General features: G+C 38.2%; 1 protein-coding gene across 2 annotated transcripts in view; it reads left to right on the plus strand.

Annotated features, from left to right (window-relative positions):
- Positions 1 to 135: 135 nt before the first annotated feature.
- Positions 136 to 13,268, plus strand: part of Fto (FTO alpha-ketoglutarate dependent dioxygenase) — a 372,769-nt gene continuing 359,636 nt past the window's right edge. For both annotated transcript variants that reach the window (XM_076837477.2, XM_076837478.1), the window contains exon 1: positions 136 to 221. In XM_076837477.2, coding sequence (XP_076693592.1) covers positions 177 to 221 — 45 coding nt within the window. In that variant the 5' untranslated portion in view covers positions 136 to 176. The remainder of the gene's footprint in view (positions 222 to 13,268) is intronic.

Raw genomic sequence — 13,268 nt, forward strand, 5'->3', positions numbered from 1 at the left:
AGCCCGCGGCGCTCGCGGGCGTCGCGCGGTGCATCCTGGGAGTGGTAGTTCTCAAGGTTCTGAGGGCGCATGGCGCTGGATAGAAGCAGAACGCCAAGGGAACTACACGCAGGAGGCGGGGCCCAGGGCCAGGGATTTACGCGGCTCGCGGTGGCGAAGGCGGCTTTAGTGGCAACATGAAGCGCACACAGACCGCGGAGGAACGAGAGCGCGAAGCTAAGGTACATCGGCCTTCCAGAGGTCTGGGATTCTTGCTCCGCTGGGAGCTAGAGGCAGGGCACCGGAAGGGCTTGCTTGGATGATGAGCGGATGCACGGTGTTAAACCAAGGGATGACAGGGCCTTGTCTGCAAGGATCCTGGAGACTTGGGCTGCGTGTGCGTGTGTGTGCGTGTGCGCGCGCGCGTGTGATGTATATTCGTGTTGCTTAGGATGCAGGCCGAGTCCCGTTGGACCAGCTCAGGAATGAGAATCGAGACACCCATTCCCTTGTTCTATTTCTGCACCTATTCTGTGGTTAAATTTGTAGCCGCCCTTGTGCCTCGGTTTCCTGGACTCTCAGATGATTGTGATCACACCAGCTGTGCTTTCTCATTCCATCATGGTCTCTGAGGACTGAGAGCTGGATGAAATATCGTGGGGTCAGATGTGTTTATTTGGAACAGTTGTCTCAGTGGACAGCTGATACAGCCTGTGCCTTCAGCACTGTGGGTATGAATCTTTGACCGCATTCTTATTCACTACCTTTGTTGTACAGGTTCTGGTAGTTGCTATTCCATGGGATGAGTACAACAATTATAAAAGCGATAGAGATCTATTTATTTATTTACTTACTTTCAGCATTTATGGTGTGTCCGGCACCTGTGTTTGGTGCACATTTGTATTATTTCATATTCTTATCACAACAGATTACAAGATAGATATGATACAGATGGCTTATCAACAGTCCTGTTTCGAAGATGAAGAATTGAGACTCAGAAGAAGAATCCCCCCTTCCTGCCCCCCAGTTGGGTTCTATTGATTTCTGTGAACATACTGGGAACCTATCTACTTTTTCCACCTCCACTACCTTGCATCGGATTACCATTATATCTTTAATGGACTGTTGGAACAGCCTCCTCTTAGACTGTATACTCTAACTTAATACTCTGTTTCCTTTTCCCCCAATAATTAATTCCTTCACAAATGTAGAGAGTTGTGTCCCCCCCCCCCAATTCAAATCTAATTATGTCCCTTTTCTCATTATTTACTCTGCCAACCACCTGTTTAAAAATTACCATGTCCTTCTGTTGCTCTTTGGATAAGAATAAAACTTCACATAATCTAAAAGATCCTGCATGGTCTGGGTCTTATCCACAACTTCTTTGGGCATAACTCTTTGCTCTCTGCCTATCAGACACTTTGGCCTTCTCGAAAGTCCCTCTTGCCTGTAGTTCATCTTCTCACAGGGTCTTTGCACATGCCATTGGGTGCTCACTCTGTGTTAGGCAAATATTGGCAGTGAGCATCAGTGGTAAATAAAGCAGGTACAGTTCTTGCTTTCATGGAATTTAGTCTTACAGTTGAATCTGTCTTAGGGCAGTACACCTGAGGATTTGAAACGTCAAATCTGCTCTATGACCTGAATTACCGGAACATTTCATAAAAGACCTGAAGTTTCTATACTTGAGTTTCCATATGATAGAGATAATATACTAAAGATGGCATAAAGAGGGGGGAGACCTTTCTGTATTAGTCTTCAAAGTTGAAGACTAATGGCATGATGCATTATGTCTTTCTCACCTTTCAGGTTGATTTTTTTTCTTTCTTTCTTTTTTTTTGGTACCAGAGATTGAAACCAGGGGCTCTTAACCACTGAGCTACATTCCCCAGCCCTTTTTTATTTGTTATTTTGAGACAGAGTCTTGCTAAGTTGTTTAGGGTCTCGCTAAATTGTTGAGCCTGGCTTTGAACTTACTATCCTTTTGCCTCGGGTCACAGGGATTACAGGTATGTGCTACTATGCCCAGCTCAGGTTGAATTTTAGAGTTATTCATGTATTCTGTGAAGACTGATTGAGCATCTATGAATTGCTATTCACTAGGATTATAATTTTTGCTAAGGTAGACTTCCTAGTCCAAAGGAAGCCTTACTCTATTGAAACTATAACCATTGCCTGTGAGGTAGTTATTCGTGTTATCCCTATTTTACAGATGTGGGAACTGAGGCTTGTAGAAGTTGTTACTTGCTCAAGGCAACTTGGTTGCTAGGGTATGTAGGAAACACAAATTGTTCTTTTGACTTCAGCTTCAAAACTTTTCCCCATTTTCTCCTTGGAAACATGGTGAATTGATAGAGCAAGTTTTCTTTCTATTGCCTTTTAAAAAATTCTTTTATTTTTACTTAAAAATTGTTTGCTCATGAAAATTAGTTCTCTTTAAATATAGGAAGTTGTTTTAAATCTTAAATGGAAAATGTGAAATTACTCATTCTCTTTTCTACTCTTTCCTGCTTTTTAACTTTGTTGAGGCATAATTTATGCACAGTAATTTAAAAACCATTTATCATGTACCATTTGAGTTTCGACAGATGTATACACATGCAAAACTAGCACAGTTGGCATTGAGAACATTTCTATCCCTTCTAAAAATTTCCCCTTACTATTTGCAGCCAATTTCTTCATCTACTTTGGTCCTTAGTCAACCAGTAACATCTTTTCTGTCATTATATAAGAGTCTGTATTTTCTCGAATCTCATATAAATGGAAGCATATAGATGTTCTCTTGGGTCTTTTTTCATTCAGCATAATGACTTTGGAGATTGATCCATGTTATTGTGTCTACCAATAGTTTATTCCTTTACATTGCTGAGTAATAGGCTACTATGTGGATGTATCAAAATTGTTTATTCATTTACCTTTGCTGGACATTTGGATTATTTCTAGTTTTGGATTATTATGAAAAAAATTGCTATAAAATATATATAAGTCTTTTTAATTTCATTTATATCCCTAGGCAACCACCTTTGTTCTCTAGATTTGCCTTTTTTGGACTTTTTTGTATAAATGGAATTATATTCCAAGTGATCTTTTGTGTTTGGCTCGTTTTATCCAGAATAATGTGTTTGAGGTTTATCTACATTGTAGCACATATCAATGCTTCATTTCTTTTAATTACCTAGTAAATAGCATTCATATATCTAAATATATCAAATTTTGTTTATTTGTTTATCAGTTGATACACATTGAGTTGCTTCAAATTTTGGCTATTATGAAAAATGCTATCATGAACAATTACATCCTAGTTTATGTGTGGACATATATTTTCATTCTTCATAGGTAGAAAACTAGAAGTGGAATTGCTAGTCATAATATAAATAAATGTGTTTTAACATTTTAAGAAACTGTTAGACTATTTTCCAGCTTGGTTCTATTTTACATTCCTATCACCAATTTTGAGTTACAATTTCTCTGTCCTTGACAACACTTATTATTGTCTGTCTTTTAACTGAAGCCATGATAGTGATTGTGAAGTGGTATCTCATCGTGGCATTGATTTGCATTTCTGATGGCTAATAACATGGAGCATCTCATGTGCTTACCAATCACATGTCTGTCTTCCTTTGGAAAGTGTCTATTCAAAATCTTTGTGCATTTTTTTTTTTTTTTGCAGATTGTCTGTGTTCTTGTTAAGTTTTGGGAGTTCTTTGCATTTTCTAGATACAAGTCCTGACAAGGTATAAGTTTTGCAAACATTATCTGCCATTCTTTGAGTTTACTTAATGTTTTTTAATAAAGGGAGATTTATCAATATTTCTTTTTATGATTCATCCTTTTTGTGTAATATCTATGAAAGCTTTATTCCAGAGTTACTAAGATGTCATGTTTGCTTTTTAAATTAAACTTTGTCATTCCCATAATGGGTAATTACTTTTGGTACTCCTTTTCTCTTTGAAATAATGTAGATTGTATTTTCTTCTTTGTGATTGCTTATGCTGTAGACTTTTATGCAGTTTTCAAGTCTGGAGGGTGATTGAAGAAAGTTGGACTAAATAGGTAGCTTTCCATGATAACATTACTTAATTTGTCTTAAAGCCTAAGAGCATGCATTTTTAAAAGGAATTTTTCTTATAAAAAGAAATAAGCAGAATAGTCCAGATTAGTATTGATGGCCTGAGTTAGACTGTTTTCTATTATTTTCTTGCTGTTGGAACAGGGTTTTCACACCTAGTATCTCAGTTGCCCCAACCAGAAAATGAGACAAGAAAGGCTGCTTTTGTGGATTGTTGTGAAGCCCCATTATGATTAAGTTTGGCCACTGGGCCACAACAGAGTAGATAAGGCTTTTGACTGAATTTGGTTAACCAAGAGGACTTCTGTGTTGTTTTTTTTTTTTTTTTTTTCAGATGAAATAATTTATTATTTTGAAATAATTTAAAACTTAGAGAACACCTGCAAAAATAGAACATAGGCCTCTCATAGACTTATTGCTGGATTTACAAGTTAAACGCCTTGCTCTGTTAGCTTTATTGGGGATGCCTCTCCCTCTCCCTCCCTTCTTCCCTCTCTGTCTCTCTCTCTCTTCCTCCTTGTACATATGAACTGTTACTCTTTATTACTGTTTTTACATTTTTTGATGTGTTGGGGATTGAACCCAGGTCCTTGAACATGGTAGGTAAACTGTCTACCACTGAACTACACCCAGCCTTATTAGTATTCTTTTTAAGAACTGCTACAGAGTAAGTAGGAGACATCAGCCCTCTTTACCACTATATAGTTCTGCATGTGTTTCCTAATAGCAAGGACTACATATAAACGTCAATTATCAATTTCAGCAAAGTTTTTATATTAATGTAATACTGTTATTTAATCCAAAGGACATGTTCATATTTTGCTAATTGTCATAATACTCTCTTTTATAACGAATCACTCCCCCCGCCACCCGCCCAGGCACCAATCCAGAATCATACATACCTTTAGTTGTCATGTCTCTTTGATCTCTTCTCCTTTAATCTGGTTTCCTTTAATGTCATTTAAATCGATTTCTTATCATTTCCTTGTCCTTCAAGCTATCTACAATTCCTGATAAGTACAGGCCATTTGTTCTGTAGAATGGCCGTGTATTCTTATTTGTCTGATTTTTTTTTTTAAATGATTGGATGTAGAGTATGCATTTTTGGCATGGTCAGTTTTGAGGAATGATGTAGCATTAGAGATCATAAATTTATAGCCCACATATTTATCCTAGTGTGAGAAAAGTATTTTATTTGGCTGAGAAGAAGGTGTTTGAAAGTTTCAAAATCATTTTCTAATAGTTAAATGTTGAGGGATTTCACATAAAAATCTAGATATTTGACTCTCATGAAGCCTAGAGTATCTGGTAACACTGAGCACGCATTTCCCTATGACAGCTGAATGGGAGTGACTCCTTTCAGTGGCAAATGTACATTTCATTTTGCCACAGTCCACTGTGCCCCTTCAGGCCCAGTACAGCAGTACCCTGCTTTCCATGGCTTTGCTTTCTGTGGCTTCAGCTACCCACCATCAACTATGGTCCAGAAATATTGACATGTGTCTTTATGCTTTAAAGAGACAGTGTTTACAAAACTTTTTATTACAGTGTTTTGTTATATTTTATTAATGTTGTTAATCTGATATTGTGCCTAATTTTTGAATTGAAGTTTTATCATAGTATGTATTTATAGTAAATGTAAGGTTCAATACTATCCTGTGTTTCAAGTATCCTCTGGGGGGGGGTGATGTCTTAGAACGTATTCCCTGTAAATAAGGGGGGAACAACTGTGTAGTAATTCAGAGTATGAAGCAAACTCCTGGAATTGAATTCTACTCTATCACTTCAGCGATCAACTTAACTTCTCTGAACCTCAGTTTCTTCATCTATTAAATTTCAGTGAGATAGTTGTAGTGGGGATTAAACTGTATATATGAATAGCAACTAGAACATTTCTGACATATAGTAAAAATAAACACTGTTATTATCACCCTTAACTTGCTGTCATCATCATCACTGCCTCCACTACCTTTCGGACCCTCGTAGATATTTATCCTAAATTCAGTACACTCATTCTGTAAACTTGTGTTAGGTGACCGTTCAGGCAAACTGATTCAACTGGGGTTCTACTAACTTTTCTCCTGAGTATACAAAATGGTATTGGCTTTGTATCACCCTTTGAAAAGCTGAAACAATAGTTACTTAGCCATTTTCTGTGTTCTGTGGTTCAGATGAACTTAAGTTCTTCATCTTAACACTGGAGACATGTGGGTAAAGATGGCAGATACATCCCATGGAACTGGCTGTCTGTGGAAGATATAATGTACTAACAGCAGAGAGTAGTGAGTTTCATCACCAAAGGAGGACATGGTAACAAGTGGTATCTAACATGGTCTGTCCAGAGGTCATGGAGTTCCTTCCTTAGAAAGATGTATTTCATGGCTGGGCGTGGTGGTGCATGCCTGAAATCTCAGCAGTTGGGGAGGCTGAGGTGGGAGGATCACAGGTTCAAAGCCAGCCTCAGCAAAAGCAAGACACTAAGCAACTCAGTGAGATCCTGTCTCTAAATAAAATACAAAATAGGGTGGAGGATGTGGCTCAGTGGTCGAGTGCCCCTGAGTTCAATCCCTGGTACCCCCCCAAAAAGATGTTATTTCATGTGGTCTGGGGGGAGGGTGTCATAGAATCCTTTCCTAAAATCTGCTTAAAGATCTTCCCCTGTGAGAAGTCCAGGACTTCTTTAGAGGTTTCTTAGAAATATTAAAATATTTAGAAATATTAAAACTGTTTTATGGAATAGAAAGATATGGATGTTGAATTTCAAATTAGATTTAATGATTTTTATTCTGACTTGGGGTAGATAATCTTTTAAAATATTAAAAACAGAAATAGTTTATTACTAAAATAATAAATATCTTTAATAAGAACATTTAATAAGTTTTTAAAGATAGTGTACATAATTTTCCCAGTGAAAGAAAAAATCTAGAATAAACTAACTGTTTTAAATAAAATCATTAAAAAGTCTTCTACCTTTGGTGATAGTTATCTGAATATCATTTAATAAAATAAACCTTTAATTATAAGATTTATTGAGGTATAAAAATAATAACTCAGTAAAAGAAAGTTGGTTATTTAATATCTGTGCCCACTGGGTGTTTTTACCTTATTTAATTTTTTTGTGGTTTGACGTTTTTGTAAGGCCCCGAGAAGGTTCTTTTGGCCACTGCCTTTACCTGGGTGGGCCTGCGTTGTATCACAACTTATCTGATGGTACTTTAGGAAACTAAATAGAGGACATTTTTGGTAGTAGGACAGTGTAAGGATGAAAAAACAAACTGAGTTTCTCCTGTACTCTCAGAATGCTCTGTGACCAAGTGTGTGTGGGGGTGTTCCCCATGCACCTGTAAGCCATCAGTTCTGCAGCAGCCATCCACTGAGCGTCCTCTAATTCATTCATCTCTGTCCCTGTGTACTTGGAGGTAGGGTCAGACCCACGGGTTGAAGGCGTCCCACCCTCTTCAGATGCCCGTGGCCAGCCTCAGCTTGTTTTACCTGTGCTCCTGAGTGACTGGCTATATGTTAGGGTTCCCAAGATCCCCACCTTGGGTTCCCTTAATTTGCTGGAGTGAATCGCAGAACTCAAAACTTCCTTATATTTACTATTGATTAGAAAAGGATATTATCAAGCATACAGATGAATGCAAGCCAGATGGAGGAGAAGGAGGGGCGAGGTGTGGAGGAAGGTGAGCAGAGCTTCCGTGCCTGCTGTTTGCACGTGTAGCTACCTTCCAGAAACTCTCCAAACCCAGTTCTTTGGAGTTTTTATGAAAGCTTTGTTACATATGTGTGCCTGATTATATCACTAGCCATTGGTAAGCAGCTCAACTTGCAGCTTCTCTCCCTTACCTTGAGGTTGGATGGTGAGGCCAAAAGTCCCAGCCCTCTAATCCTGGTCACAGGAGGTCTTTCCTGTGATCAGCACCATCCTGAAGCTACTATAAGATCCGAAAGAGGTGGTACCTCTTCTTGCCCATCATAAGGGTCACAGCCAATGCCTCAGCAACAAGAAACAGGTAAACAAGAGAAAAGCCTGTTTTATTTAATTATACTTTATTAATTTATTTAATTCCATTTAACCTGACAGGATGCTTAGGATGCATGAAAAATGAAGAGCCATATAGAAATGTGATTGGATAAAAGAGTGTCATCTAATGAGATAGGCTGAACTGGGAACACTCCACAAGCCCTGCCTGTTAGATTCTTCTTGGCCTCTCTGTGAAGCATTCCTTCCTCCCAGGGGTGGAGCAGGACCCCTCTGAAATGAGGGCCTTATTATCTGTGGGCAGGTCAGAGACCGTCTTTCTGGCCAGTTGATACACATAAAGATAAAGGAAGGTCAGAGTGATATTTTTAGGCTGTATGGCTTGCTGTGGGGAGAAGGAGTGCAAGTTATCATGACCCATGACATACCTTGGATCTGTTTTTGACTCACTGGAGGTGAGAAGGGGCGAGAGATGGATATGGGTGGTGATGGCGGGGGTGGGGGGAGAAACAGACAGACCTTGGTTCTAAGGCAGCTTCTAAAGCCTTCCAGCATCCTTTGGTTTGAAGTACTCAGTGTGTGAAATACTTTAGAATATTATTGTTGTTGTTATCTTTTCTGCAGTGCTTGGGGTGGTCCTTAGGTATACTAAGCAAGCACTCTGCCACTGAGCTGCACCCCCAGTCCTGGGGAGGTTATTTTCTAAGCTCTGACACTAGTAGGGAGGGGCTGCCAGGCACCAGTCAGTTCTTTAGCATACAGAATAGTCTTGTCACCTCAAAGTACAAGGGTTTAGGAGTTGTATGTCTGGCAAAGGGGTGAAGACCAGATGAATATATTTCACAATCCCATGGCCAATGACCAAGGTACTTAAAAAGAAAAAAAAAGGTAGAAACTTCACTTGAAAGATTCTACTCCTCCCCCCTTCTCCATCCATCTTTGTTTTGGCTTAATCTCTTCAGTGTAAGTCAACCTTTAATCACCATTTTGTAGGTTTTATTGTCCTCTGTAATGAAAGAAGGGTTAGTTTATTTGATCATAGTTTCCAGACCACTTTAATTACCTTTCTTAATAAGCTCAAGAATTGGATAACAGTGAGTTGTTACTTTGTGTTAATTCCAAATTCTGTTTCTTTACTATCCTAGGGTCCCTTTTGAAAACTGAATTTGCTGTTCAAACAGTCCTAGACACTTTGAACAACCATTAGGTTCCCTGAGGATAGCATTTGGGTCTAATTCATCCTTTTATCACTCTTTTGGACCTGGCAGAGAGTCTTTCACATTGGAGATGCTAATAAGTATCTGTTGAAGAAAGATTGAGTGGTTGAAAGCCTCTAGCATCTGATGTATGATACATGTGACCCCCAATGAGGACAATACCTGCTGCTGATTAGATTTATTGTGGTTGAGTTTATTGACACAGGTTTTGGCAGTTAGATTATATGCTCCAAAAGATTAGGGACCTTTTTTTTTTTTTTTTTTTTTTAAGTTTGTCATTTTTAGCACTTGATGTTTTGCTGGGCACGTAGTAGGTATTCTATAAATATTTACTAAATGAGTAGGCTTTCTTAATAGTGAGTGATAGAACTGGAACTTGAGAGAAATAATGGAAAGTGATAAGTACTTTATGGATTTTAAGTTACTTAACAGGTATAGATATTAATTTTGAGAAGTAAGCAATGGTTTCTTTCTTCATTTTCAAGTTGAAAACGCTAGTTTACCCTTTAGGCTTTGTGTATTTTATTTTTTATGGAAGATTTCCCAATAAAGTTATATTTAAAATGTGACTTTCTGACTTCTTAGGAAAAAAAAAAAGAACTTTATTGTTAAGATGGTACTTTGGGAAACTTAAAAGAAAAGGCATAGTTTAGAGAAGGTGAATTTAGAGTTCTGCTAAGCTCTTTCATTTCATCTTCTATTATAAACTGGTTTTGTGTTGTTTTACAAAATTGTCGCACTGGTTGATTTCAAAATGTAAGCCTGGAGGAACCTTGGGGACTACTGGGCCGGATCTGGGTATGTTCAGGAGATTAAGATTTTCATCAGTAGAAACTTGTTTCAGACATTTGTCCTTGGCATGGCGTTTGCAAGGTTAACACATTTGAAAGCTAAATCTTGAATAGGTGCTCCCTTCTTGCAGCTTTTACAAAATCTTATTTTTATTGTGGTAAGAAACAGGAGATCTTTGCTATCAACACATTTTTTTAAGTGTCCATATAATATTGTTAACTGTAGACACAGTGTTGCCTCACAGATCTCCAACTCTTACTCATTTTGCATAATTGAAACTTTCTGCTGGTTGATTAGCAGGTTCTCATTTCTCCCTCTTCCCAGCCCCTACTAATCACCATTCTATTCTTTGATTCTAAAAACAAAATGACTACCAGGCTTGTAGTTTGTTTATGCTGGAAGCACCTGTGCTGTTGCTTTGCAGGTCATTTATTTACTCTGTAGTTTTGGAAACCATCCGCCTGCAAAGTAACCATGCTTTCCCTTTTGTTCATGAACTGCCATATAGATAAGGGGCATTTGAGATCTTCATAACCAGTAGAACTCAAGTAGAAGATGCAGTTTGAGGGGTGAAATGGTGTTACATCTGGTCTGAGGAGGAGATTTGTCGCCAGTGCGTTAGTGTTTTCATAACTGTTTGTGATCAGAAAACTCAGAGCTCTGATTTCTGCCTTAGCCTTAAGTCTGCCCTTTGGCATCTTCATTTAGTGACTGGATCATTCAAGTCTGAGCCTCAAGGGCCAACATTTCTCCAATAATAATATAAAACAGGCTGATGTTGCAACCTTAACTCACTCTGCTGAATTGGGCATGATTAAAGTCTCAGGGCTGCATTAATATGGATTTTCTATTTCTATGTACAGCAGTCCATTATCTCACTGTTTTCCAGTTTGCCATTTTTTGAAAACAGAGATGGAAAATTCTACTGATGAATTTTTTTTTTTTCCCTGTCAGCATGAATGTTCTGCTGTTTTTTTTTTTCCTTTGCTTAAGAATGTGAAACCGGCACCATGCAAACGGCTGCAAACATTTCAGTTTATGTGGACTCTAGCCTGTTGTCATGTCAATCTTGTTATTTAGGTAAATAGTGTGCAATTTTTTGCACACTCAGCAGCCAATACGCTGCGAGCAATTTTTGTTTTAGTCACATTATTGGCTGGTAACACTATTAATGAGACAATAATTGGGAAATAGTAGTCATTGTTCTCATAAAACATGATCCTTGTATTGGAACCATAGCCAGGCAGAGGAGTTACATATGCAGACCGAAAGGGAGGAAAGGATGAGTGGCCAGTGTTCCCAGCTTTTAAATTCATCAGACCCCTGCTGCTTAAATTGTCCCAGCTGTTAATGCTGGAACCATTACAGTAATGGACTCAGCAAATGAAGGAGAACGAAGACACGCACACTTTATTACCAGAGGGGCAATTTTCTCTTCATCTGTAATAGCAGCGGTGCCTCATATTGATCAGACCATCAAGATACTAATCCTCTGTAAAATTACTTGTTATAACTGAAAATGTGTTAATCCAAATCAGTCTGTGTCCTGACGTCTACTTACTATTGAATACAGACTATTAGATGGTTTATTTTTCATGATTTAAAGCCTTTGCCCTGAAAATGGCTGGCGCTTCCCTTGCAACACTGAGTGCTTAATCTTAGCTATAGCCCAGGGTTGTCTTTTTGTTTTAAGCAGAACATCACCCACTTAATTAAGGAGTGAGTGTCTGTCTTGCTGTCTGAGTTATGCTGGTGTTTTATGTTCCTCTGGATTTATTAAGCATCTTGTTTTACATTCAGTCTGTGGTCTGTGCTGTAAATAAAAATAGGCCCATCTTGCACATATTAGGAATTTGCAGGTAGCAAATGTCAATAAATACCAGGCCTGTAAGGTTCTTTGATTTATATTCCAGGCACCAGGTTGTGCTTTGTCGATTGAACCCATAGGCAGGACGCATCCTGGTGTCCTCTGTGTAGCAGATGTGTTTTTGCATCATTGTCTGAGAAAGTTTATGGTTATTTCTGCATCCTTGGTTCAGTAGATTGCTTTTTAGACAATGAGGCATAACCACTCCCCCCTTGTGTTTTGTGAGAAATGACTACAGCTAGCCATTATAATAAGAAGACCTGTTAAAAACTGATTTCGATCTTCCTTAATATTTAGAATTTTGGGGACTGTGCCATAAAATTTCCATTTTTTCCCCATTATAATCTCTTTGTACATACTTCATAGGCTTGTTTGTTTAAAGATTTGGCAATATTTTTATTTATTTTAATATATTGTCATTGCTCAAAGCATGTGTGTGGCATTCCATAGAGTTCATTCAGAAGTACTTAATTAACACTGTGTATGTGCCAGGACTTGTGCTGGAGGCTCACAGATGAATAAAGCATAATCTTTGCCATGAGGACCTCAGTTCAGTAGGAAGACAGGCACGTAAACAAGTCATTACTGAATTCAGTACATAGCAAATGCAAAATCCACTGTTCTCAGGAGCTAACAGAATATGGGCACCATAGTACAATCAGCTTTATTTATTTTTTAAATCAGTTTTTGTTGCCTTGTTACCAATAGCAGAATTCTGCCGCTTAATCACATCTCAAGCCTTGCTTTGGAATGACTCCTAGCTGGAAGAAATCTCTTCTTTCCTCCTAGGAGACATGTTTACCATCCCCTGGGGACAGTCAAAGAAAAGATTTCTAAAAATGTTTTGATCAGTGACCACATCTTTGGATAAGTATAGAGTTTCCCAAAGAGACTATTTTAAAGGGACTTGTGCTTATTTTATTGTTTATGTTCTGCCATTTATATTATGCACCAGTCATATTGCTTTAGAATGTAGTTTCTCTGGAGAGATGGTAGTCTGTGATGATAAAGAACATGGATTTTGGGGCCAGGCTTCCCAAACTCTGCTATTTTCTAGCTGAGTGATCTTGGGCAGGTCACCTAATCCTTTGAGCCTCAATTTTCATCTGTACAATGGTGATACTAATAGTTGTGAAGATTAAGTGATCTAATGTATGTCAAGCATTTAGAACATCGATGGGCTTATGTAAGCATTAGCTATCATTACTATGGATGTGACTGTAAAATAATGAAATTATTTTTCACTTGGGACTCATGAAAGCCAATTTTTTAAATGTATAATGACAGTATATCTGGTATAGAATGGTGAAGCATTTCTTAAAAAATAGTTTTCTGGTTACATGATAATACATTTAAAAAAAC

The sequence above is a fragment of the Callospermophilus lateralis genome, chromosome 18 (assembly GCF_048772815.1).
Source record: "Callospermophilus lateralis isolate mCalLat2 chromosome 18, mCalLat2.hap1, whole genome shotgun sequence".
Classification (NCBI taxonomy): Eukaryota; Metazoa; Chordata; class Mammalia; order Rodentia; family Sciuridae; genus Callospermophilus; species Callospermophilus lateralis.